The 27,594-nt window shown below is 40.0% G+C and overlaps 1 protein-coding gene across 1 annotated transcript; it reads left to right on the top strand.

Moving 5' to 3' along the window:
• Positions 1 to 2,834: 2,834 nt before the first annotated feature.
• Positions 2,835 to 19,630, top strand: LOC141405246 (acyl-coenzyme A oxidase 1-like). The gene is made up of 8 exons (XM_073989351.1): positions 2,835 to 3,110; positions 14,075 to 14,234; positions 14,287 to 14,579; positions 14,643 to 15,048; positions 15,117 to 15,623; positions 15,688 to 15,793; positions 18,994 to 19,149; positions 19,214 to 19,630. Exons 1-8 carry the CDS (start codon positions 2,981 to 2,983, stop codon positions 19,472 to 19,474), a joined length of 2,019 nt encoding a protein of 672 aa, XP_073845452.1. The 5' UTR covers positions 2,835 to 2,980; the 3' UTR covers positions 19,475 to 19,630.
• Positions 19,631 to 27,594: the final 7,964 nt, after the last annotated feature.

Raw genomic sequence — 27,594 nt, 5'->3', positions numbered from 1 at the left:
AGAAAAGCTATTCTCCCACCTCCACTTCGGGTTCGACACTTCCTCATTTCGTTGTATCATCAGAAAGCTATAAGCTACAGTTGTTATGCTTGGTTTTCTGCACCGTCGCGACCCTGATATTTTTCCGAGTCATGAAATCCACTATTTCCTCCATCTTAGCTCAGAGTCCATTGCAATTAAACGGCTGGTGTTAAGTAGTGTGTGAACCAGGGGTGCTCAGAATAGCTGGTGTATTAGTAGTGGTAAGACACTCTCCCCATTGCTAAGCAATGGCAAATCAGAAATAAAGAGATAATTCGTGTGGTTTGTTTTTACGCTACCGTAAGGAAGCGAGCACCAATGGTGTGGACGGCTGCTATTGGGCAGACTGGGGAGTCGCGTATTCTGATGACGACGACTCACTGGTGGCTGTGTTCACGCAGCAACATAGTCTCTATCGTAGTCCCTCGCCCTGAGATGTACCCACTCTCGGCATCTATTGCATCTCACCGAACTTTTAGGGTGGTGGAAGCGGATGCGATAAACTGAGCACAAATAAATTGTTCCTGGGTTTTCCTCCGTCCCGGTACGGACCAAAAGAACCCGGAGCAGGCATTCCGGGATATACCGCTTCAAACACAGAAAAACGATACCAATACTAACATGTTTACACTAAGGTGCCAACCGCTGGCCGGAAGACAGGTGTTGTGTGGTTCCGACTCAACCCGGTATCGAAAAACGCGCCGTCGTGGGGTAATTTTAGTAGTTTCTGAAAGGGTTTTTTGAACTTTTCGGCCATTATCTTTGGAGTATCGACTTGTACTCAAATAAACGTGCTCCTTTGATTTACGATCATTCTGTCAGGAAGCACGAATTTCTACACGAAAAAATTTATACCGATATAAACAGGGCCACAATGCGTACTTTAGGTAAACATTTCAAAACCATCCTCGAGCGGCCCTGCTCTTGATGGAAAATTAGAAATTTTCTTAGGAAGGTACTCGAAGGTGTTGTAATTTTGACAGCCTGAAATATTTTCTGTCAATATAGAGTTGTTATCGTGTTTTTTACGTGACCTGGTAAATAGATCTTGGCCCAAACAATTCCGCAAATTCCTACTTTTTATACCCTCAGCATTTTTGCTAACTTTCATACGGGCAAAATGTGTTTCATCGAAATAATGGTTTTAGACCCCAAGTATGTTTGGACGAAATGTCTTTCAGACAATTTGGAGTCGATTTAGCAATGTCCGTCCGTCTGTCTGGCTGGCTGGTGCGCACGATAACTCTCGAACGGATGAACCGATTTGGTCCAAAGTTTGGCTTTCGCAATATTTTGTCAAAACTTAGTTTAAGTTCGAAGATGGGTTATATCGGTCCACTCCTTCCGGTACCTCCCCCACAAAAGTTCGAAAATGTTCGGAAAATTTGTGCGCACGATAACTCTTAAAGGGAGTAACCGATTTGGTCCATACTTCGCACATCATAATGTTTCCACCAAACTTAGATGAGGTTCCAATATGGACTCAATCGGTCCACGCCTTCGGGTACTTCCCACACAAAATATCGGAAAAGTTCAGTTTAGGACCTGCTCTCGAATCGTTTTGATTTTGGTTGTAACAACTTCTTTTCACTGCCCCCATACGACGGTACAAGTTTCATCAGGGGCAAGTCCATACTTCCTGAAAAAATAGCCTGAAAGATGCAAAACCCCCCTATGACACCGTGTGAGGTGGTTGGAGCGCAAGATAACTCTCGAACGGATCTGCCGATTCGATCCAAAATTTAGACTTCGTAAAATTCCGTCCAAACATAGTTTAAATTCGAAAATAAGCCATATCGGTCGACTTCTTCAGGTACCTCCCCCACAAAAGTTCAAAAATGTTCGGAAATATTGTGAGCACGATAACTCTTGAAGGGAGTGACCGATGTAATCCCATCCTTTGCACATCCTAATATATCTACCAGATATAGATCAGGTTCGACTATATGGACTATATTTGTCTACTCCTTCTGGTACCTCTCACACAAAATTTTGGATAAGTTCACTTTAAGGCCAGCTCTCAAATCACTTTGATTTTTGTTGAAACGATTTGCATTCGCTACCTCCATTACGACGGTAAAAGTTTTTTCAGGGGCAAGTCCATATTTCTTGGGAAAACTGCCCGAAAGGTTAAAAAAACCCCTATGTCACCATATGTGGCGGTCGGAGTGCACGATAACTCTCGAACTTTTCAACCGATTTGGTCCAATTTCTAAAATGGCCCATATCGGTCCTCCCTAAGTTTACAAAAGTTCAACATTTGTGTCTTAGTGCAGTTAATTCCTAATCTACATTTTTGTCGGCAAGTACAAATGTCCAAAAAGGCCACAAAATTCTGAAAAGACCTTAAATACAATCGATCTGTCCGTAGGTAAAATTTTCACTTCACATTGCTGAGGGTATACATATATCTGTCGGCAAAGCCGACTGACACCTTTTTACTTGTTTTCTACTGAAAACACAGTGCGCCATTGCCAATGTAAATTTTGTTAAGTCATTGTTACATTTTGCATTGATTAGCAGTTGGAAAATAAGAGAATATATTATGTACTCTTAAATCAACAGTGATCGATCGCAAGTCTTCGCTTCTCTTCATAAATTTATTGACAATTTGTGTTGCTTCCCATCAGACCCCCCTTAAAGTTTTATAATAAATGTTTACAACAGAGAGTGTGGGGCAGCTCCAAAACCTCATATCTCTTCCACAGATCGCAAGAGACTGCGTCACGTATACCTTCTTGATAATCTTGAGAGGCCAAAAAAAAGCTTTTTTCCAAGTCTTATCAATGGGTAGCAAGATAATGGTAAATCTTAATGTTCAACTGCTGTTCAAAGAGCAAACTTGCTGCTGCTATTTTTATGGAAACACACACATTGAAGACCCCTCAAAAGTTGAATTCTTCATTTCTTTCAGTTTGTTCGCAACATTTCGAAACGTAAGACGTACTTTCCCAGTGAAATGAGCATCATTCCAAAAACTATTAATCCGGATTTACAAAAAGAACGCCAAAAAGCTTCTTTTAATGTTGAAGATTTTGCACTTTGGTATCATGGCGGCGAAGAGAAACTGAAATTCAAGAGATTTTTGGGTGAGTAATTAAGTATTCTGTGGTGTTTTGAAATAGCAGCTTCTCTGTTTTGAAAGATCAACAATTTTGTTTCAGTAGTTCTTTTTTTCAAACATTTATTTTGTACTCAGTGAATGGCGTTTGTCATGCAGTTGTACCGCGAATAGACGATTCGTTTGTAAACAATCTATGTGTTTTGAGTTATCTTTACGATACTTGAAAATCAAGTGTTAATATTAGAAATTATGAAAAAAATGGAGTTAAACTTTGTGGACAAGTGAAAAAATATAGTCTGTTAACCACTTAGAATTATCTATATTAATAAAAGAGTAAAGTGATTGACTCACTGACTGACTGATTGATTCATCAACGCCCAGACGAAACGGCTGAAGCTAGAATCCTGAAATTTTGGGTGTGGATCACTCTTGGCCCGAAGGGGTCAGATAAGGCTGGGTACAGCTAGAACTTCGCAATTTGGAATGAAGGTCACTGATGGAGTGTAGCAAAGATGTGCTAAAGGGTTTTTGGAAATTCGAACTATAAGTGTACGAAAAGTACTAAAGTGTACTAAATTTGGTACCAATTCGTATTTTGTGAACGGATAAAGATTAAAGATTGAAATTTGGTGTGAGAATAAAGGTTAAAACGTACGGTTGACATAAGGAGGCGGTTTAGGAAAAGTGTACACATGTGTACGAAAAGTACTAAATTGCACTAAATTTGGTACAATTATGATTTGGGCGAACGGATAGAGCTGGAATCCTGAAATTTTGAACTAAGGCTACTGTTGGAGAATAAAATGGAAGTAGTCTTGAAAATTCGTACTTATGGGTACGAAAAGTACTAAATGGTACTAAATTTGGTACAATTATGATTTGGGCGAACGGATAGAGCTGGAATCCTGAAATTTTATTTTATTTATTTATTTATTCAATTTAACATGTATAACCAATACAATTTGGATTTAGGTTAGGTTTAGGTAGAATGGAGGCAGTTTTGAAAATTCATACTCATGGGTACGAAAAGTACTAAAGGGTACTAAATTTGGTACAATTACGATTTGGGCGAACGGATAGAGCGGGAATCCTGAAATTTGAATTAAGGCTGCTGTTAGAGAGTAGAATGGATATAGTTTTGAAAATTCGTACTTGAGGGTACGAAAAGTACTAAATTATACTAAATTTGGTACAATTATGATTTAGGCGAACGGATAGAGCTGGAATCCTGAAATTTGAATTAAGGCTGATGTTAGATAGTAGAATGGAAGTAGTTTTAAATATTCGTACTTACGGGTACGAAAAGTACTAAATGGTACTAAATTTGGTACGATTAGGATTTAGGTTGAACGGATAGAGCTGGAATCCTGCAATTTTGAATTAAGGCTACAGTTGGAGGGTAGAATGGAGGTAGTTTTGAAAATTCGTACTTATAGGTACGAAAAGTACTAAAGGGTACTAAATTTGGTACAATTACGATTTGGGCGAACGGATAGAGATGGAATCCTGAAATTTGAATTAAGGCTGCTGCTAGAGAGTAGAATGGAAGCAGTTTTGAAAATTCGTACTTATGGGTACAACAAGTACTAAATGGTACTAAATTTTGTACAATTTGGATTTACGTTGAGCGGATAGAGCTGGAATCCTAAAATTTTTGAATTAAGGCTGCAGTTGCAGAGTGGAATGGAAGTAGATTTGAAAATTCGTACTTATGGGTACGAAAAGTACTTAATGGTACTAAATATGGTACACTTACCATTTGTGCGAACGGATAGAGCTGGAATCCTGAAATTTAGTAGGCTACTGCTGGAGAGTAGAATGGAAGTAGTTTTGAAAATTCGTGCTTATGGGTACGAAATGTACTAAATGATACTAAATTTGGTACAATTATGATTTAGGCGAACGGATAGAGCTGGAATCCTGAAATTTTGAATTAAGATTGATGTTGTAGTATGTGATGGAGATAATTTGGAAATTCGTACTTATGGGTTACGAAAAGTAATAAATTTGGTACAATTAAGATTTGGGTCATCGGATAGAGTTGAATTTCTGAAGTTGGGAATAAAACTTGCTGCTGGATTATAAGAATGGATACTGTTGGATTGTAGAATGGAGTTGTTTTGAAAATTCGTACTTAAGGTTACGAAAAGTACTAAGTGGTACTAAATTTGGTACAATTTGAATTTAGTGTGAACGGTTAGAGCTGTAGCCCTAAAATTTTGAATTAACATTGATGTTAGAGTATGGGATTGAGATAATTGGGAAATTAGTACTTCGTAGGCTACATTTGGAGTGTAAAATGGAAGTAGTTTTGAAAATTCGTACAAAAAGTACCAAATTTGGATTTGGGTGAACGAACAGAGCTGGAATAATGAAATTTAGAATTAAACTTGCTGTTGGGGTGGAAGATGGAGTTAGTTTTGCAAATTCTTACTTACGGGTAAGAAAAATACTAAATTTGGTACAGTTTGGATTTGGGTGAACGAATGGAGCTGGAAACCTTAAATTCGTAATTAAGATTAATGTTGAAGTGTAGGATTGAGGTTGTTTTGGAAATTCGTACTTAAGAATACGAAAATCACTAAATTTGGTATAATTTGGATTTGGGTCAACAGATAGACCTAGAATCCTCAAATGTGGAATTGAGATTTCTGTTGGAGTGTAGAATTGTGGTAGTTTTGGAAACTCGTACTTATGGGAACGAAAAGTACTAAATGGTATTAAATTTGGTACAATTTGGATTTGAGTGAACGAATACACCTGGAATCCTTAAATTTGAAATTGAGATTACTGTTGGAGTATAGGATTACGGTAGTTTTGGCAATTCGTACTTATGAGTACGAAATGTACTAAATGGTACTAAATTTGGTACAGTGGGAATTTTGGGGAACGGATAGAGCTGGAATCCTTAAATTTGGAATTGAGATCACTGTTTGAGTATAGGATTACGGTAGGTTTGGAAATTCGTACTTATGAGTACGAAAAGTACTAAATGGTATTAAATTTGGTACAATTTGGATTTGAGTGAACGAATACACCTGGAATCCTTAAATTTGGAATTGAGATTACTGTTGGAGTATAGGATTACGGTAGTTTTGGAAATTCGTACTTATGAGTACGAAAAGTACTAAATGATACTAAATTTTGTACAGTGGGTATTTTGGGGAACGGATAGAGCTGGAATCCTGAAATTTGGAATTGAGATTATAGTTGAAGTCTAGGATTGAGGTAGTTTTGGAAATTCGTACTTATGGGTACGGAAAGTACTAAATGGTATTAAATTTGGTACAATTTGGATTTGAGTGAACGAATACACCTGGAATCCTTAAATTTGGAATTGAGATTACTGTTGGAGTATAGGATTACGATAGTTTAGGAAATTCGTACTTATTCGTACTTATGAGTGCACTGATAGCGCTGGAATCCTGTTTTTTGAAATTAAGTTTACTGGTGAATGGGTACGAGACTACTTAATGGCACCCAATTTGTTGTTGGGTGTGGGGACAGTTCTGGAATCTGTATTTTTTTGGGTTTTGTGTGAGTATTGGTGTGCAATGTTGGTCTTGCTGTTAACATGTAAGGCTGATCTCTTAGATCTTTTGAAAATCGAATAAAAGCGGTACGAACAGTACTAAAATATTAAACAATAAATATTGATTAAAATTGGTATAAGTACTAAAAAATTTTCAGTGTTCGCCATTTCCATTATATTATATTATTGTTTATTTGTTTTTTATATCCTTTCCGCATACGAAGTAGCGGGCACTTTGCTAGTATAAAATAATCTACCTATGGTCAGGCGAATAATCCAAAACAGATTGACAATCAAAGCCGTAGACTTGCTATGGGGGACTCTAAACCAGCGATGACCACAGAAATACAACCAAAGCGAAGACGTGTATGAAAGTATGTGTGAAAAAAGCAACAACCACATTATGTCTTTGTTTGTTTTCATTCATTTACACTGTACGTGAGAGAGAGAAGCAAATGCAAAAACAACTCAGTGGGCGCCCTCACTATACGATCTAAGCAAAGAAGCTCGTCCCTGCTCTAAACCCATATATCGAAATATCTATCGTCCATATATCCAAAATAAAAAGCTATAAAAATAACCTAAACTTTCAGGTTAATTGATGTTTTACACGGAAGGACTGCGGTTCAATCACTAAACAGAACATCAACATTTTTGGCAGTGGCCAGTCCCCTCAATGAAATGCAGGCTTACATTTCCTGAGTATTTCAGCCATGAAAAACTTTTCTAGAAGTTGTGTTGTCGTAAGGCACTCCGGACTCTCGGACTGTGCGATAAAAAAGCAGGTCCCATATCATTGAGCAAATATGAATCGGGGGGGTACTCATTGGTGTGAGAGAAGTCTCCCTTGTGAATATTCTATAATTTTGCTACTCGCTCTAAACTTTAAAATAACAGTCCATTTAAATTGTGATGATTGTTAAATTCAAATATTTATAATAATCTCAAATGATTCCCCGTGATAAAAATATTCGTTACGATAAGATCCGATTAGTTGCTAAACAAAAATAATGCTGAATCGTCTTAAATAGTTTTTTTAAGAATCTATCGATACTATTCCCTAAAACAAAATATTCAGGTCAGTCTGAAAGAAAATTGCGTGCAGAATTTGTTTCCTCTCCCCAATTTCAAAATTTTTTATTTCCGCATTTACGTCCGCAAAGGGAATATTTTTGTCGATTAGTCTAGAATGTTCCATAATTAGGTGATTTTTAAAGAATTTCACCTTTTTAAATTGTTCTCCGTGCGGAAAAATTTCGAGGAAAATATTCATGATTGCCCCGATTAAGTTTATCATTCCATTTGAGAACCCACAAAGTACAACAACAAAAAAGTACATATGCTCGTATAGATGTTGTGCAGAAGCTGACATTGAAAAGTGCACCTAGGCTCCAAGGGCTAAATATTTATCGCAGTTCTGAATATGACAAAACTACGAACCTGCGGCAAATAGAATTACCATCAACTCAGTTAAAATTAACTTTTTCTTCAACAAATTTACGCATACCCGACAGAGAGACCCACAACACCCTACCACAAGATGACATAGAAATCCGGCGATAAAAAATTTGTCATATTGACGAAATTCGATAAAATTATTTGATCACAAAGTAAAAATACATCTGATTAATATTTCACATATTGACTAAAATATTTATCGATTTTTATACAATTTGTTTCATCAAGAAAATATTTTTTTTCAAGCACAATGTGAAATATTTTGATAAATATTTTTATCAATATGTGAAATATTTTATCAGTTGTATTTTTGCTTTGTGATCAAATAATTTTATCGAATTTTGTCAATATGACAATTTTTTTTATCGCCGGAAAATCGATAAATTTTTGATTGAATCTTTGAATTTTTTTATCAAATGGCTAAATTTTTTTCTGTGTAGGATTTTGGGTACCGGGAATTCTCGGTTTTTTGGTTACGGGACTTTGCCGGGAAACATATTTCCCGGGAAATCGGTTAATATCTTTTTAAATTTATCACAACTAATATTGAATGAATGAATAAATTGTGCCAATCACTTTTACACCATAGATTCAGAATTCGATTAGATTTTACAGAATCAATAAATTAGAAAAGATTTGCAAAATAACTTTATTCTACAAAAGTGTTTTCAGGGAAAAAAGTTATAAAATCCACACTAAAAACATGGACTATAACGACGGATTTTTATTCTGTTCCATTTAAGTGCGAAAGAATATTTTCTATTTTAAAGTCCCATTTTTATAACCTCAGCCATTGGGCTAAAGAGGGTCCGGCTGCAGGCTGGTGCGCACGATAACTCTCGAACGAAACCACCCATCAGGTCAAAATTTTGGCATTCGAGATGTTTTTTCAAACTTAGTTTAAGTTCGAAGATGGACCATATTAGTGGTCCACTACTTCCGGTACCTTCCCCACAAAAGTTCAACAATTATCGCTAAAAAGGTGCGCACGACAACTCTCGAAAGGAATAACCGAATCAGTCATAATTTTGCATATGGCAATATTAGTTCCAGGCATACAACGGGTTCCACACAAAATTCGGAAGAAGTGAAGTTTAAGAGCTCCTCTCGGATCGATTTGAAATTTCCTCAGCCGTTTGTCTTTACGGCCCCTTTACGACGGTACAAATTTTGTCGAAGGGCAAGTCCATACTTCCTGTTATAATGCCTTAAAAGCTCCAAGAAACTTTGACGGCAACAACTAAAATGGAAAATTGGCAAGGTAACTCTCGCAGGATGTTTCTGATTGGTCCAAACTTTGCACATCGTATTATTTCATCTAGTCATGTATCAGGTTGGAATATGGACTATATCGGTCCAGCTCTTCCTGAGGTAAAGGCCCAAATATAAAAAAAGCCTGCCGGTACCAAGTACATTGAGTAGTACGTAAGATAACCGTCGAAGGTATAAATCTCCCACACTCTCTCTTTGAAATGTTTGGCAACATGTTTTGTGTGCGGCCCTAGTTAAAACGGTAACATTTTTTTTTTTTGTCGGGGCAAATCCGTACTTCCTAAGAAATTGGCTCAAAAACTCAAAAAGCCCATGGAAACATCAGAAATATTTTGTTTGCTTATTTTCTTTAGGTCCGAGGCTGAGGGAATATCTCTGTCGGCACTGCTGACTGATATGTTCTTACTTGTTTCAAACAATCTTAAGCATAAGAATAAAATATACGATTTTCGAGATCAATAAAATTTGATTTTCTGATCAATAACTTCATCGTTTGAGCCAAATCACTTTCCATCGATCGATTTCTTTAGCTTTGAATAATGGTCAGTGTGGGCAAAATCCGGGGAACATGCAATGATGAAATTTAATTTTTTATGGCGATGAAGCACCTTTCTACAGCACTGCGAGAAACTGCCCAACAAAGCAATCGTACCGACATCGTAACGAAATCGGAACAAAATTCGGACGCTACATCCGATGTCAGATCCGAAATCGTAACGATATCTTAACGAAAGTTGTATTAAGTGGTTGACATAATTTTGGAACGAAATGTCTAAGCGATTTCGGTCCGATTTCGTAACGAAATCTGACGAAAATTCTTGGAAAATTCGGAAAGGAAATTTGTTTCCGACATTCGCTCCGAAATTGGAACGAATTCGGTACAAAATCTGAACTATTTCCACTCCGAAAAATCCTTTAGAAATCGGAACGATATCTGAACGATGTTGCTTTCGAAATTGTTCAGACGTGTCGGACATCCAACATTTGGTTTGCTGGGTGGTTTCAATCGTGGCCGACGCTCGCTCAACGACGAAGGTAGTCAAGGTCGTCCAAAAAAGTATCAGTCGGCTTTGCCGACAGATGTATACCCTCAGCATGTGTAAATTGAAAAACCTTTTTCCCAAAACACGTATGAACTTGCCGACAAATATATGGATTAGGATAAAATCTCAAAAGTTTGCGGAGGTACCTAAAGGAATGAACCGGCATAGACCGTTTTGAAAGAGTGTCTTATTATGGAAGTCATTATTCTCGATAAGACCATTATATCAAGAAACATGAACTTGCCCACGAAAAATATCATATCGCTCTAAACAGAGATAGGATTCTCGCACAGACCCTTAACGGTCACTTAAACCAAAAATGTTGATCATTTGTCTGTGGTATCCTAAGGAATGGACCGATAGGGCCCATTTGGACATAAACTACGTTTGGACCAAATATTTCGATATCCATAGTTTGGATCAAATCGGTTGCACCGTTTAGGAGATATTGCTCTTACCATTTTAGCGAGTATCTTCTTCGTATTTCATCTGAAATTCTAAGAAGTATTACGATATGCAAATTGTGGACCAACGCAGTATTCGGTTCGGGAGTTGTTGGGCCCACCAGCCAGCCACTACACATGATGGACGTAGGGGTTTTATCAGCGATGCTCAAATATTTTAGGCATTAGCCTCTCTGAGAGTGTCTTGCCTTTGATAAACAACCGCAGATGAGAATAAAGAGAGGGTATGTTGTTGTTGTATATCTGTTAACGTATATGGGCGAGCATAGCTGGTTTTATGGACTTGTCACTTAAAAAACTTGTACCATCGTAAAAGGGGCATTGAGTGTAACCTGTTGCAAGAAAAATTAAAACGATTCGAGAGGAGGTCCTAACCTGCACTTTTCCGAACTTTGATGTGGGAGGTATGCGAAGGAGTTGACATACATATATAGTCTATATTCTAACCTGACCTATATCTTGTAGAAATAATACGATGTCCAAAGTATGAACCAGTAACAGTAAAAAACCCCTTTACTGTTACAGGACCACACTAGCCATCAATGTCATATGACCTGAAATTTTCAATCGTCCATGTTCGAACTTTATCTAAGATTCGCAGAAATATTACGATATGCAAAGCATGGAGCACCTCGGTTACTGCCTTCGAGAGTTATTGTGCGCACCATTTTAGCGAAAGTTTTGAACTTTTGTGAGGGAGGTGCTGGATGTTATTGACCAATATTGCCCATCTTCGAACTTAAACTAAGTTTGAACAAACTAATACGAAGGCCAAATTTCGGACCAAATCGGTTGATCAGTTCGAGAGTTATAGTGCCCTCCAGCCACTACATATGGTGACATACGGGTGTTTTAAAACCTTCCGAATATGTTTTCAGGAGTTATAGACCTGCCCCTGAAAAAAACTCGTTTCAACAAAAATCAAAGCTATTCGAGAGCAGGTTCTAAACTGAACTTTTTCGAAATTTTGTGTGGGAGGTACCCGAAATAGTGAACCGATAGAGTCCATATTGGAACCTCATCTATGTCTGGTAGAATTTTCACGATGTGCAAAGTATGGACCAAAACGGTTACTCCCTTTAAGAGTTATCATGCGCATAATTTTTCCGAACTTTTTTGAATTTTTGTGGGGATGTGCCTGAAGGAGTGGACCGAACTTAAACTGAATTTTGGAAAAAATATTACGAAAGACAATTTATGGACCAAATCGGTTTATCCGTTCGAGAGTTATCGTGTGTTCCGGCCAGCCAGCCAGGCAGACGGACGGGCATTGCTAAATCGACTCCTAATTATTGAAACCGATTTCGTCCAAACATACTTAGGGTCTAAAATCATTATTTCGATGAGGCACATTTTGCCCGTATGAACCTGTATATACCCTCGTTAGCTTAAAGGCTGAGGGTATAAAGAATACCTAATCATTTTAATATTGTTTAAGAATCCAAAGGACTGTGAGTGAAATAGTAGGTCGTTAATTTTTGTTGAAAGCTGGCGGTAGTTGCTGGCATCTTAAAACTGTCTGTGCAACAGCATCAGTGTAAATGCTATAAACTCTTTGATCTAGAGGTTCCTGTTTGTATCTTTGCACCTTTCTCTCTCTATATCGTGAAGATCTCTCCTGACCTACCTGGATGGGGTAAGCCTTTCCACAAAATTGTGGCAGGGATACTCAAGGCGATAACACCCAGGTACTGTATCGGCAGGTACTGTATCGACATTAGAGGTGGGCGATCGTCGTGTTTCGTGGTTCTAGAATACACGACACTACAAAATAGTAAAATCTCCAGTAAAATCTTCGCCTCTTCGTGGTTGTAGCAACGCAAAGATGTTGGATCGTGTATTATTTCAGATATCAGGTTCTGGTTCCTCTGTATCCAGACTCAAAAATCCTGCAAATTCGACTGATTACGTCCATAAAGAATCAGAAAAAACGTGAGTGGGGTTAGTTGAGCAGCTAAACAAATACATCGTGTCGTAAATCACATACCGGGCATGTGTTGGGTATCGTAGCATCAAGTTGAGCCAAATCATCCCAATCTTAACTGAGGTAAAACCACTCGTATTTGTCTTGGCAGCTGGGGTACCCGACGGCATTTCCCGAACTGGGAACTGTAAGTTTGGAGGAAAATGTATGATGTGCAAAGTTCTTTAAAAAATCCACGTTTTGCGGCCTGTTGGTGGTCGAAAAGTATTCTTTAAAAAATCCACGTTTAGTGGCCTGTTGGTGCCTGAAAAGTATTCCTTAAAAAATCCACGTTTTGTGGTCTGTTGTATCCTGAAAAATATTCTTTAAAAAATCCAAATTTTGTAGTCCGCTGATGCCTGAAAATATTCTTTAAAAAAAGTTTTGTGATCTGTTGATGCCTGAAAAGTATTCTTAAAAAATCCACGTTTTGTGGTCAGTTCATACCTGAAAAAATATTCTTTAAAAAATCCACGTTTTGTGCTCGGTTGTTGCCTGAAAAATATTCTTTAAAAAATCCAAGTTTTGTGGTATGTTGGTGCCTGAAAAATATTCTTAAAAAATCCACGTTTTGTGGTCTGTTGGTGCCTGAAAAATATTCTTTAAAAAATCCACGTTTTGTGGTCTGTTGATGCCTGAAAAATATTCTTTAAAAAATCCACGTTTTGTGGTCTGTTGATGCCTGAAAAATATTCTTTAAAAAATCCACGTTTTGTGGTCTGTTGATGCCTGAAAAATATTCTTTAAAAAATCCACGTTTTGCGGTCAGTTGGTGCCAGAAAAATATTCTTCAAAAAATCCACGTTTTAAGGTCTGTTGGTGCCTGAAAAATATTCTTTAAAAAATCCACGTTTTAAGGTCTGTTGGTGCCTGAAAAATATTCTTTAAAAATCCACGTTTTGTGGTATGTTGTTGCCTGAAAAATATTCTTTAAAAAATCCACGATTTGTGGTCTGTTGTTGCTTTAATAGATCCACGATTTGTGGTCTGTTGTTGCTTTAAAAGATCCACGTTTTGTGGTCTGTTGCTGCCTGAAAAATATTCTTTAAAAAATCCACGTTTTGTAGTCTGTTGTCGCCTGAAAAATATTCTTTAAAAAATCCACCTTTCATGGTCTGTTGGTGCTTGAAAAATATTTTTTTAAAAATCCCCGGTTTTCGGTCTGTGTCTGTGCCTGAAAAATATTCGTTTAAAAACCAATATTTGGTGTTTGAAAGATCATTAAAAACTATATTTTTTGTTTACTTCTCTTTCTAGAATCCTACGTCTATAAAGATCTGGACGATAAGAGCAATAGCTTCCAAGATTGGTCACATGAAGAAATTTTTGCTGACGCCGTAAAGAATGGCATTGAATTGGCGAAAAAGATGCGCAAATTGCAAGAAGAAGTAAATCCTGGGGGAAATGATATCTGGCCGTAAGTATGGCGATTAAATTTCAAAACAGCATAAATATCAATTTTATTTTAGAACCCTTTATGGTTGTCCTGAAACATGGGGTGCCATACCATCAGGCAATCCCTTTGCAGTTCATTTTGCAATGATGGTGGGATGCATTCGCCAACAGGGTACCGATGAGCAGTGGGAAAAGTTTGGTAAACGTGCCGAGAACTTTGAAATTTGTGGAGCATATGCCCAAACCGAATTGGGACATGGAACATTTTTACGTGGTCTAGAGACCAGAGCTGATTTTGATCGTAAAACCGATGAGTTTGTTTTGAACACACCCACCATTACGGCATACAAATGGTGGCCCGGTGGATGTAAGTGATCTCTTAAAATCTCTTAGAAATTGATGAAAAATATATTTTTTGTTCCGATTTTAGTGGGCCATGCAACCAACTACTGTGTGGTGGTGGCCAATCTCTACATTGACAATGAACCCAAGGGTGTGGCCATGTTTATGGTGCAAGTGCGTGATGAAGAGACTTTCATGCCTTTGCCGGGTATTGATATTGGTGATATTGGCAAGAAAATGGGTTTTGCTGGTGTCAACAACGGTTATTTGGGTTTGAAGAATGTTCGCATACCGCGTACCAATATGTTGATGCGCCATTCCCAAGTATTGCGCGATGGTACCTATGTCAAAAGTCCTGCCTCAGTATTGACCTATTTCTCTATGGTCTATGTACGTTGTTTGATTGTTCGCAACAATTCGACCATGTTGTCAATGGCTGCAACCATTGCTAACCGTTATGCCGCCGTACGCCGGCAAAGTCCCATAAATCCCAAGTAAGTCAAAGAAAAGGACAAAGCAAAAGGAAAATTAAATTTACAATATTTCTCTTTTTGTGTTACAGAGAACCCGAACCCCAAATCATCGATCATGTTACCCAACAAATGAAATTATTCCCCGAAATTGCCACCAGCATTGCCTATCGTCTGTCTTCGACCAAATTATGGCAGTTGTATGATCAAACTGCCGAAGATATTAAACGCGGTGAATTTGGTCGTCTGCCTGAAATGCATGCCTTGGCCTGTTCGCTTAAGGCTTTGTGTTCTAAAGATTCTGCACAAGGTGTTGAACGTCTACGTTTGGCTTGTGGGGGTCATGGTTATTTGGCTTCAGCTAATCTGGCCAATCTTTATTCTGGCGCTACTGCAGCCTGCACCTATGAGGGTGAAAATACTGTCCTCCTCTTGCAAGTTGGTCGGTTTTTAATGAAATCTTGCCGCATGGTAATGGCTGGTAAACCAGTGGTTCACACAATTTCCTACCTGCAAGAGGCCATGAAAGTAAATGGCCTGGAAAGATGGACGGGATCCTGGCAAAATATTCTTGAAGCTTTGCAAATTGCCACAGCACAGTAAGATTTGCTGGAATAGCCCTGCAACTAAATGTTTTAATTTTTTTTTCAAATTATCTTTTAGTAAAATCCGCATTACTTTTGAGAATCTAACGGCTCGTCTCAAGGCTGGACAAACTGAAGCAGAGGCTGCCAACAATAGTGGCATTGAATATACCCAAGCAGCTGAGGTAAGTTGTTCCTCACTCATAAATATCCCAGTAATCAGAAAAATATTCTTTAAAAAATCCACGTTTTGAGGTCTTTTGAAGCCTGAAAAATATTCTTTAAAAAATCCACGTTTTGAGGTCTTTTGAAGCCTGAAAAATATTCTTTAAAAAATCCACGTTTTGAGGTCTTTTGAAGCCTGAAAAATATTCTTTAAAAACTCCACGTTTTGAGGTCTTTTGAAGCCTGAAAAATATTCTTTAAAAAATCCACGTTTTGAGGACTTTTGAAGCCTGAAAAATATTCTTTAAAAAATCCACGTTTTGAGGTCTTTTGAAGTCTGAAAAATATTCTTTAAAAAATCCACGTTTTGAGGCCTTTTGAAGCCTGAAAAATATTCTTTAAAAAATCCACGTTTTGAGGTCTTTTGAAGCCTGAAAAATATTCTTTAAAAAATCCACGTTTTGAGGTCTTTTGAAGCCTGAAAAATATTCTTTAAAAAATCCACGTTTTGAGGTCTTTTGAAGCCTGAAAAATATTCTTTAAAAAATCCACGTTTTGAGGTCTTTTGAAGCATGAAAAATATTCTTTAAAAAATCCACGTTTTGGGGTCTTTTGAAGCCTGAAAAATATTCTTTAAAAAATCCACGTTTTGGGGTCTTTTGAAGCCTGAAAAATATTCTTTAAAAAATCCACGTTTTGAGGTCTTTTGAAGCATAAAAAAATTTTTTAAAAAATCCACGTTTTGAGGTCTTTTGAAGCCTGAAAAATATTCTTTAAAAAATCCACGTTTTGAGGTCTTTTGAAGCCTGAAAAATATTCTTTAAAAAATCCACGTTTTGAGGTCTTTTGGAGCCAGAAAAATATTCTTTAAAAAATCCACGTTTTGAGGTCTTTTGGAGCCTGAAAAATATTCTTTAAAAAATCCACCTTTTGAGGTCTTTTGAAGCCTGAAAAATATTCTTTAAAAAATCTACGTTTTGAGGCCTTTTGAAGCCTGAAAAATATTCCTTAAAAAATCCACGTTTTAAAGCCTTTTGAAGCCTGAAAAATATTCTTTAAAAAATCAACGTTTTGAGGCCTTTTGAAGCCTGAAAAATATTCTTTAAAAAATCCACGTTTTGAGGCCTTTTGAAGCCTGAAAAATATTCTTTAAAAAATCCACGTTTTGAGGCCTTTTGAAGCCTGAAAGATATTTTTTAAAAAATCCACGTTTTGAGGCCTTTTGAAGCCTGAAAAATATTCTTTAAAAAATCAACGTTTTGAGGCCTTTTGAAGCCTGAAAGATATTTTTTAAAAAATCCACGTTTTGAGGCCTTTTGAAGCCTGAAAAATATTCTTTAAAAAATCAACGTTTTGAGGCCTTTTGAAGCCTGAAAGATATTTTTTAAAAAATCCACGTTTTGAGGCCTTTTGAAGCCTGAAAAATATTCTTTAAAAAATCCACGTTTTGAGGCCTTTTGAAGCCTGAAAGATATTCTTTAAAAAATCCACGTTTTGAGGCCTTTTGAAGCCTGAAAAATATTCTTTAAAAAATCCACGTTTTGAGGCCTTTTGAAGCCTGAAAAATATTCTTTAAAAAAATCCACGTTTTAAGGTCTTTTGAAGACTGAAAAATATTCTTTAAAAAATCCACGGCCTTTTGAAGCCTGAAAAATATTCTTTAAAAAATCCACATTTTGGGGCATTTTGAATCCTGAAAAATATTCTTTAAAAACTCCACGTTTTGAGGCCTTTTGAAGCCTGAAAAATATTCCTTAAAAATCCACGTTTTCAGGTCTTTGGAGGCCTGAAAAATATTCCTTAAAAATCCACGTTTTCAGGTCTTTTGAAGCCTGAAGAATATTCTTTAAAAAATCCATGTTTTGAGGTCTTTTGAAGCCTGAAAAATATTATAAAAAATCCACGTTTTGAGGCCTTTTGAAGCCTGAAAAATATTCTTTAAAAAATCCACGTTTTGAGGCCTTTTGAAGCCTGAAAAATATTCTTTAAAAAATCCACGTTTTGAGGCCTTTTGAAGCCTGAAAAATATTCTTTAAAAAATCCACGTTTTGAGGCCTTTTGAAGCCTGAAAAATATTCTTTAAAAAATCCACGTTTTGAGGCCTTTTGAAGCCTGAAAAATATTCTTTAAAAAATCCACGTTTTGAGGCCTATTGAAGCCTGAAAAATATTCTTTAAAAAATCCACGTTTTGAGGCCTATTGAAGCCTGAAAAATATTCTTTAAAAAATCCACGTTTTGAGGCCTTTTGAAGCCTGAAAAATATTCTTTAAAAAATCCACGTTTTGAGGCCTTTTGAAGCCTGAAAAATATTCTTTAAAAAATCCACGTTTTGAGGCCTTTTGAAGCCTGAAAAATATTCTTTAAAAAATCCACGTTTTGAGGCCTTTTGAAGCCTGAAAAATATTCTTTAAAAAATCCACGTTTTGAGGCCTTTTGAAGCCTGAAAAATATTCTTTAAAAAATCCACGTTTTGAGGCCTTTTGAAGCCTGAAAAATATTCTTTAAAAAATCCACGTTTTGAGGCCTTTGAAGCCTGAAAAATATTCTTTAAAAAATCCACGTTTTGAGGCCTTTTGAAGCCTGAAAAATATTCTTTAAAAATCCACGTTTTGAGGCCTTTTGAAGCCTGAAAAATATTCTTTAAAAAATCCACGTTTTGAGGCCTTTTGAAGCCTGAAAAATATTCTTTAAAAAATCCACGTTTTGAGGCCTTTTGAAGCCTGAAAAATATTCTTTAAAAAATCCACGTTTTGAGGCCTTTTGAAGCCTGAAAAATATTCTTTAAAAAATCCACGTTTTGAGGCCTTTTGAAGCCTGAAAAATATTCTTTAAAAAATCCACGGCCTTTTGAAGCCTGAAAAATATTCTTTAAAAAATCCACATTTTGGGGCATTTTGAATCCTGAAAAATATTCTTTAAAAACTCCACGTTTTGAGGCCTTTTGAAGCCTGAAAAATATTCCTTAAAAATCCACGTTTTCAGGTCTTTGGAGGCCTGAAAAATATTCCTTAAAAATCCACGTTTTCAGGTCTTTTGAAGCCTGAAGAATATTCTTTAAAAAATCCATGTTTTGAGGTCTTTTGAAGCCTGAAAAATATTATAAAAAATCCACGTTTTGAGGCCTTTTGAAGCCTGAAAAATATTCTTTAAAAAATCCACGTTTTGAGGCCTTTTGAAGCCAGAAAAATGTTTATATATGTATTTTTCAATTTCTTTTAGTTACACGGCACTTGCTTCGTTGCTGCCACCTTTATAGAAGAAGTAACGGGTCCCAATGCCAAGACCAGAAATCCAGCCTTAAACAAAGTTTTGGAAAATCTTTTGGAATTGTTTATGGTTAATACAGCCTTGAAGAATATGCATGAAATCTTGAGAGTAAGTAAATGGAGTTTCTTTTGCCAGAATGCAATAATTTAATATAAAACTTCCCTCCACCCAGATTGTCAATATCTCCGATGCAGAATTGCGTGCCCTGCAAACTCGTCTGGAAGATGTCCTTAAAGCCATACGTCCCGATGCCATTGCCATTTGTGATGGTTTCGATTTTCATGATAGAAATTTAAAATCCACATTGGGCTCCTACGATGGTAATGTCTATGAGCGCATCTTTGAGGAGGCTAAGAAGAGCCCCTTGAACAAGAAACCAGTACCTGATGTCTTCTATAGCCATTTGCAACCATTTATGAAATCAAAAATGTAAATTAAATAATGTTTTATTTTTTTTTTTATTATTTGTTATAAATTTGTATATATTTGAAAATAATTTTGGAAATAATGTTGTTATTGGCCTTAAGATGTTGAGCTATCACCGGGAAAGAACATATTCTTGTAAATAAATATGTATATAATTCCTGAATTAAAACAATATCTAATTCACGAGGGTCAAAAGTAGTTCGGCGGCAGCAATTTTGCAGTGGTGCATATTAATCTGTAGTATGTGCAACACTTGCCGCTGCCATCCACTTATTGAACCATGTGAGGCTGATTCTGACGAAACCGAATCCATTCTAGCGGAAATTCAATTTTTCCTCGCGCTTCTTCTATTAATTTTCCACTACTGAATCGAAATCAACCTTGATGTCCATACCGCCTTCCGACCGATTTATTTAAGATACGCGCTGCTGAACTGACATTCTCCCTGATTTACCTTCGCAGAAACAATGACACTCCGAAGACCGGCTTCGACTAGCAACCAATGGCTTTCGCTGATTCTCCCGACGGGTAAAGGGTCAAATTGAGGCCGGGCAGGCATAATGCTTCTTACTTCTTTGTCCATGAGCTTTGGAGGCCGCTTTTTCCGAGGAAGTCGCTACCTTGTCAGTATTAGGCTTCTCTCCTTGGCTTTCTGGTCAAGGGCGGCAGCATAGGAGGTCGATGGGTTGTCAGTGCAGAAACCATAATCTTCTTGATCGGGTTTGAGTTCGGCTTAGAGTCAGATCCCTTCGTCAATTGACCTCTTTTATGCATCTCGTTCGGTTTAGGGTAGGTTCTGTGACGACGAAAGTCGTTACACTTGTTTTCGGTAATAGCTACCACCAGTTTTTCCTATAAAAGGGCAGGAGGAATTACAAGGGGGATCAGTCGGTGAACAAGTGTCGAAGTGTACAGTGCGCGAATATATCCCGAGTGTCCAGTCGAAGTAAAATCAGGTGAGTCAGAGTGGTGATTTATTCTTTTTACAGTCGTGCCAACCTGAGTAGTGTCCGTAACTCTCGGGCTTACCTCGTGTCAACCTGAGTAGTGTCCGTAACTTTCGGGCTTCCCTTGTGTCAACCTGAGTAGTGTCTGTAACTCTCGGGTTTCCCTCGTGTCAACCTGAGTAGTGTCCGTAACTCTCGGGTTTCCCTCGTTTCAATCTGAGTAGTGGCCGTAACTCTCGGACTTCCCTCATGTCAACCTGAGTAGTGTCCGTAACTCTCGGGTTTCCCTCGTGTAAACCTGAGTAGTGTCCGTAATTCTCGGGCTTCCCTCGTGCCAACCTGAGTAGTGTCCGTAACTCTCGGGCTTCCCTCGTGTCAACCTGAGTAGTGTCCGTAACTCTCGGGTTTCCCTCGTGTCAACCTGAGTAGTGTCCGTAACTCTCGGGTTTCCCTCGTGTCAATCTGAGTAGTGTCCGTAACTCTCGGGTTTCCCTCGTGTCAATCTGAGTAGTGGCCGTAACACTCGGACTTCCCTCGTGTCAACCTGAGTATTGGCCGTAACTCTCGGGTTTCCCTCGTGTCAACCTGAGTAGTGGCCGTAACTCTCGGGTTTCCCTCGTGTCAACCTGAGTAGTATCCGTAACTGTCGGACTTCCCTCGTGTCAACCTGAGTAGTGGCCGTAACACTCGGACTTCCCTCGTGTCAACCTGAGTAGTGTCCCTAACTCTCGGGTTTCCCTCGTGTCAACCTGAGTAGTGTCCGTAACTCTCGGGTTTCCCTCATGTCATCCTGAGTAGTGTCCGTAACTCTCGGGTTTCCCTCGTGTCAACCTGAGTAGTGTCCGTAACTTTCGGGCTTCCCTTGTGTCAACCTGAGTAGTGTCCGTAACTCTCGGGTTTAGCTCGTGTCAATCTGAGTAGTGACCGTAACTCTCGGGTTTCCCTCGTGTCAACCTGAGAAGTGTCCGTAACTCTCAGGTTTCCCTCGTGTCAATCTGAGTAGTGTCCGTAACTCTCGGGTTTCCCTCGTGTCAATCTGAGTAGTGGCCGTAACACTCGGCTTCCCTCGTGTCAACCTGAGTAGTGGCCGTAACTCTCGGGTTTTCCTCGTGTCAACCTGAGTAGTGGCCGTAACTCTCGGGTTTCCCTCGTGTCAACCTGAGTAGTATCCGTAACTGTCGGACTTCCCTCGTGTCAACCTGAGTAGTGGCCTTAACACTCGGACTTCCCTCGTGTCAACCTGAGTAGTGTCCCTAACTCTCGGGTTTCCCTCGTGTCAACCTGAGTAGTGTCCGTAACTCTCGGGTTTCCCTCATGTCATCCTGAGTAGTGTCCGTAACTCTCGGGTTTCCCTCGTGTCAACCTGAGTAGTGTCCGTAATTCTCGGGCTTTCCTCGTGCCAACCTGAGTAGTGTCCGTAACTCTCGGGTTTCCCTCGTGTCAATCTGAGTAGTGGCCGTAACACTCGGACTTCCCTCGTGTCAACCTGAGTAGTGTCCCTAACTCTCGGGTTTCCCTCGTGTCAACCTGAGTAGTGTCCGTAACTCTCGGGTTTCCCTCATGTCATCCTGAGTAGTGTCCGTAACTCTCGGGTTTCCCTCGTGTCAACCTGAGTAGTGTCCGTAATTCTCGGGCTTTCCTCGTGCCAACCTGAGTAGTGTCCGTAACTCTCGGGTATCCCTCGTGTCAACCTGAGTAGTGTCCGTAACTCTCGGGTTTCCCTCGTGTCAACCTGAGTAGTGTCCGTAACTCTCAGACTTCCCTCGTGTCAACCTGAGTAGTGTCCGTAACTCTCGGGCTTCCCTCGTGCCAACCTGAGTAGTGTCCGTAACTCTCGGGCTTCCCAAATGTCAACCTAGTAGTGCCCGGAACTCTCTTGTTTCCCTTGTATCGTCCTAAGTCGTATCCATAACTCCTGGTTTTCCCCTCGTCAACCCCCGTTTGATCTTAGTATCGCCCGCGGATCTCCAGCCAACCCCACACCCGTATTAACCATCAGAACCTGGTCTTCGACAAGCCGTATCGCCGGGACAGAAGGGAGTACTTAACAAGGTCTCCATCCAAGCCAGCAAAGGGAACGTCTGGGCAAGGAGTACTCATTCTTCGACAAGCATCCCAGCGTATCCATCCAGGGCTACGTTGTACAGTCTACCGGAGTACTTATCCAGGTCTCCCACTGCGGCAGGGAACGACGAGAAAGAGTATCTATTCAGGGCTACGTGGAACAATCTACCGGAGTACTTATCCAGGTCTCCCACAACGGCAGAGAACGACGAGGTCGCTCCGATAGCGCTGACTTGGAAGACGTAGCCGACACATATTTATTCAACTATATATACGATCAAAAATCCGCCAATTAATCTTAAACAATAAAGCCACGAATTGGCTAAAACCCAAACAAACCGTGCTTTCTCTCTCTCGGTCACTTTTATAAATTTCTGTGACAGACTCCGGCCCCGAGGGCTATCCCAGCAGTTAGAGGGAACATGTGTCGTTACAGCTTTTTAGCATTCTTCATTCTTTCTGGTTTGGGGGTTCAGCTTCAAAACAAAATTAGACTCCTAAGTCTTAGACTTGAGGCAGCAGTTTTCGACTTCTCCACATTTTTCCGCATCGCTGTAGCTTCTTTAGAGTCTTAGGCTTAAGCAGCTATAAGGTCTTGGAGGAATATATTATCCACCTGAAGCATCACATGAGGGTACATTCTTACGAATTTTCTCCTGTGCCTGAGTTTACTTCTAAGGAAAAAATGCCTCATTTTTAGAGCGACAATTTTGGATCTATTCCATCGAACTGAAGTTGCTGCCAGTGGAGCACCAGAATCCACATCTTCTTCCCCCATGTTATTTTCAACTTCTTTCGTAGACTTGTCCGTCATCACCGTGATGTCCAAACCATTGTCGGTCGAGGCCAGATTGATTGTCCTACTGGACATATCCCCTATTCTGTCTTCAGGAACAAACCTTCCCAGTTGGTCGAGGAGTTGCCTAATTTGTTTGTCTAAGCTATCCTATATTGTCTTTGGAGTCCCGTGTAGGTCGGTCATTTCAGCTGAAGACTGGTTTGCACCAAAGAGATCGATTGTAGTAAGTACAGCTGTAGCTACCAGGGCACCCACACCTGAATCACTTGATATCGAAAACAAATTTGCGGTATCTGTGATTTGCAATATCTGTGATGGGAGGTTCGTTAATCGGTAGATAGGTGGAGTTGCAGCTGCAGGGATCGATTTCAGGGGTAGACGATTTGTCGGTGACATTGTTTGAGCTGTTTAAGCAGTTTTTGTCTATTTGAACACGATCAGGAAATCGATGTACTGGTGACGATTTGTTGATAATAGGTAACTCGATGAGTTGACGACGATTTGTAGACGATCGAGAACACGAGGTATTTGGCGTACGGAAATTTATAGATGATCGGGTACTTGATGTTCGGCAATACGGTGAGCCTAACGTGCTCTACTTGTTTCTATATATGGAACAGTGACCCGAAGGACCAGTAGAACTACCAATCGAAGTACCTGTGGAACAGCGGCCCGTAGTCCTAGTAGAACAGCTTGCCGAAATCTCTGCCGAACAACAACCTGAAGGCCCAACGAAACAGCAAACCAAAGTCCCTATGAAACAGTGATCTGAAAACCTAGTACCACAACCAAGCAAAGTCCATTTAAAAAGCGAACTGAAGACCCAGAACTGAATAGGGACCTAAATGCCCGGGAATGGCAAACTGAAGGTCCAGTGTATTGGCCACCACAACTTAATAAGTTTTAATTGTTCCACAAACATCCCAGATGGGACAAGGGAGACTTCTCTCTTATGGGGGCCACCGTGGTGCAATGGTTAGCACGTCCGCCTTGCACTCAGAAGGTCTGCGGTTCGAATCCCAGGCCAAGCAACATCAAATTTTCAACGGTGGCAAAATTCCCCCTCAGTAATGCTGGCGACATTTTCTGAGTATTTAAGCCATGAAAAACTTCTCTACAAGTGGTGTCGTAAGACACGCCGTTCGGACTCGGCAATAAAAAGTAGGTCCCATATCATTGAGCCAATATAAATCGGCGTGCACTCATTGATATGAGAGAAGTCTCCCTTGTCCCAATAAGTAGGCTTCCGAAAAGAATTTTTTTTTCCAGGACTGGTTGCGTCCATACAGAATCACACGGCTGTATCGTCCGGATCTTAACTGAGCTAAAACCACTCGTATTTTCACTTCCAGATGACTTTCTTCTGCTGCGATGGATGGAGGATGATGACTTTGTAATGCCTGCGCAACCATGTCAGTGTAAATCAGCCAAAATCACCCATATACATTAACGTGAGTGCAACAACAATATATGTTCTATTTATTCTCAATCTTTCGTGGTTTACCAAAGGAAAGACTCGATCAGAAAGACTAATGCACAAAATATTTTGAGCACCACCGGTGTAAATGCTCTCTAAGCCTGTCTGATAGACTCGTTGCTCTAGAGGTTCTCTATTACACCTTTGAACCTCTCCCTCTATATCATGCAGATCTCTCCTGACGTGTCTGGGTGTGTTTGAAGTCTGTCTATTAAATCGTGACAAGGATACTCACTGCGATAATACCCAAGCAGGAACTGCATTGACAACATCTTGTTATGCTGATATACCGGTAAAGTCTTCGTCTCCTCATGAATATGGTCCAGTGGTGTTATGGGGAGGTAACCTGTTGCAGTCCTCAGGACGGCATTCTGGCAGGTTTGTATCTTCTTCCACTGCGTAGGGCTAACATTTACATACCACGCTGGCGCCTCATAGCTTACCACAGGCCAGCCTATTGTGTTGTAAGAGGTCAACAAGGTTTCTTTGTCAGCACCCGAAGGCTTGAGGACCCTGTTCCAACTTCTGATATCGTAAATAGCCGTGGCTTGCGCGGACGACTTAAACATGCTATCGAACGTTGCCCCCAATACTTTGAGGTAGTGATCGGAATCATGGCACCATCAACCAAAATCTTCAGGAGGAGCTTCATTTCAGTCCCCCAGTGTGGCAGTTTAAAAAGTCCGATTTTCTCGTTTTTACTCGAGAGTGAAAAATACCTGCGAGTTGGAGTACTCAAAGAGTACGAGTTTTGCAAGAAGTTTACTCTCCACTCTTTTGTTTTATTTTGGAGCACTCGCGTGTACTCTTGGCTTAAAAATAAGAGTGCGAGTGAAAATTCTCGAAATAGAGTACGAGTTTGCTCGAAGAGTAAAATCGTGTGAACAGGTTTTGATGTTCCTGTGGACCAACGGCGCTCAAAATATTTTGTGCATTAGTCTCTCTGAGCGAGTCTTTCCTTTGCTAAACCACGACAGATGAGAATAAAAAGAACATATTTTGTTGTTGCAGTCACGTTAACGTATATGGGAAAGAGCAAGTTGTTCGGAGGTCCAGAGGAGGTTTTGTTTCGAAGTTCGGACCTCCGACCAGAGGAGGTTGTTCAGAAGAGGGTGGTCAGAGGTTGTTCCGAAGTTAGGAGGAGGGCGGTACGGGGTCCTCAGGAGGTTTTTCCGAAGTTCGGAAGAGGGTGGTCGCAGGTTTTTTCGAAGTTCGGAAGAGGATGGTCGGAGGTCCAGAGGAGGTTGTTCCGAAGTTTGGAGAGGGTGGTCGGAGGTCCAGATGAGGTTGTTCCGAAGTTCGGAGAGGGTGGTCGGAGGTCCAGAGGAGGTTGTTCCGAAGTTCGGAATAGGGTGGTCGGAGGTCCAGAGGAGGTTGTTCCGATGTTCGAAAGAGGATGGTCGGATTTCCAGCGGAGGTTATTCCGAAGGTCGGAGGAGGGTGGTCGGAGGTCCTGAGGAGGTTTTTCCGAAGTAAGGAAGAGGGTGGTTGCTGGTCCAGAGGAGGTTGTTCCGAAGTGCGGAAGAGGGTGGTCGGAGGTTGTTCGGAACTCCGAACTCATTCCTCTGAACCTCCGCCCACTTCCCTTCGAACTTCGGAACAACCTCCTCTAGACCTCCGACCACCCTCTTCCGACTTCAGAACATCCTCCGACCACCCTCTCCGAACTTCGGAACAAACTCCTCTGGATCTCCGATCACCCTCCTCCGAACTTCGGAACAACCTCCGAACTTCGGATCAACCTCCTCTGAACCTCCGAAATTCCGAACAACCTAACTCGAACTTCCATTTTCACTCCCGCTCGTTTTTTCTTGCACAACTCGTACTCTTCAAGTACTCGTACTCGCAAACACTTTTCACTAGCGAGCAAAATCGAGCAAGTCTGAAATATGCTTTGCGAATGACTAGTAAAAATAAAGTATACTCGATTTATTTTTTCTACTCCCGCTCGAACTCGCTCGAATTTCACTCGCGAGTAGAATTCGAGCGAGTATTTCGGAGCTCTGTCCCTATATCCTCGAACAGCTTGGTATGGTTAATGGTATCGAAAGCTTTCCGCCACCATAACTGTTCGGTCGCACGGCTAGCTTTGGTTCAGATGCTGAACATTTTCCGAAATCCATGCTGGTGTTGGGCAACTGGGATAGTGCTTCTCATCATGGGAATTGTTTAACCGTGTGGGCCCGCCGCTTTGGATGATTTCGCTTTTCGGATAACGTCTGCAATAACGCACATCGTAAATTGTGGTGGTATCCCCTCCGCTAGGAGGACTCTTCTTATACGGCGTAGCACACTCCTCTTCGCTGTATCACTTTCGGGGTGGTCTATAAACTGTCGTTACAATAAGACCCGCACCTCTTCTGATCAGTTACTGTGACGCCATTGAAGGTGGTCTAGCCACTACGAGTATATCCGCTTATGTAGGCGAACATAGCCTGCTGACTTCAAGAGTAAGTTCTCTAACTCTTGGATCTTCATGGTTCCTACGACGAAGGTCATCACGCACATTTGCTAGTCCCGTATGTCGCAAGCGGTTGCAGCGAAAAAAGTATGGCGGTCAGAGGTTCTGAAGTCGTGTGGACTGTTAACGGTGACGATGATCGGAAGATGGTCTGAACCAAGGGAAATAACGGGTTGCCAGGACACGTTATTTATCAGACCGGGTGCCACAATTGTACTGTCTACCGAGATGTTGCAATTCGCTCTTATCCCCGCTCACCGTGCAAAATGTGGAGCTTTCAATTTGCTAGGCCAGCGCTGTACCCATCTGGTCATTGTATGGGATGGAATGTCAAAACTCATGATGAACATTAAAGTCCCCTAGTACCAGATGGTTATTG

The sequence above is a fragment of the Musca autumnalis genome, unplaced genomic scaffold (assembly GCF_047663935.1).
Source record: "Musca autumnalis isolate F117 unplaced genomic scaffold, ASM4766393v1 scaffold_5, whole genome shotgun sequence".
NCBI lineage: Eukaryota > Metazoa > Arthropoda > Insecta > Diptera > Muscidae > Musca > Musca autumnalis.
Note: the sequence above shows the minus strand (reverse complement) of the source record. Positions and strands in the feature narration are given on the sequence as shown.

Coding starts and splice junctions, on each gene's coding strand:
- LOC141405246 (XM_073989351.1), top strand. CDS start 2,981: ATGAGCATCATTCCAAAAACTATTAATCCGGATTTACAAAAAGAACGC. Junction 14,235..14,286: donor GGGGGAAATGATATCTGGCC/GTAAGTATGGCG, acceptor ATTTTATTTTAG/AACCCTTTATGGTTGTCCTG. Junction 15,624..15,687: donor TTGCAAATTGCCACAGCACA/GTAAGATTTGCT, acceptor ATTATCTTTTAG/TAAAATCCGCATTACTTTTG.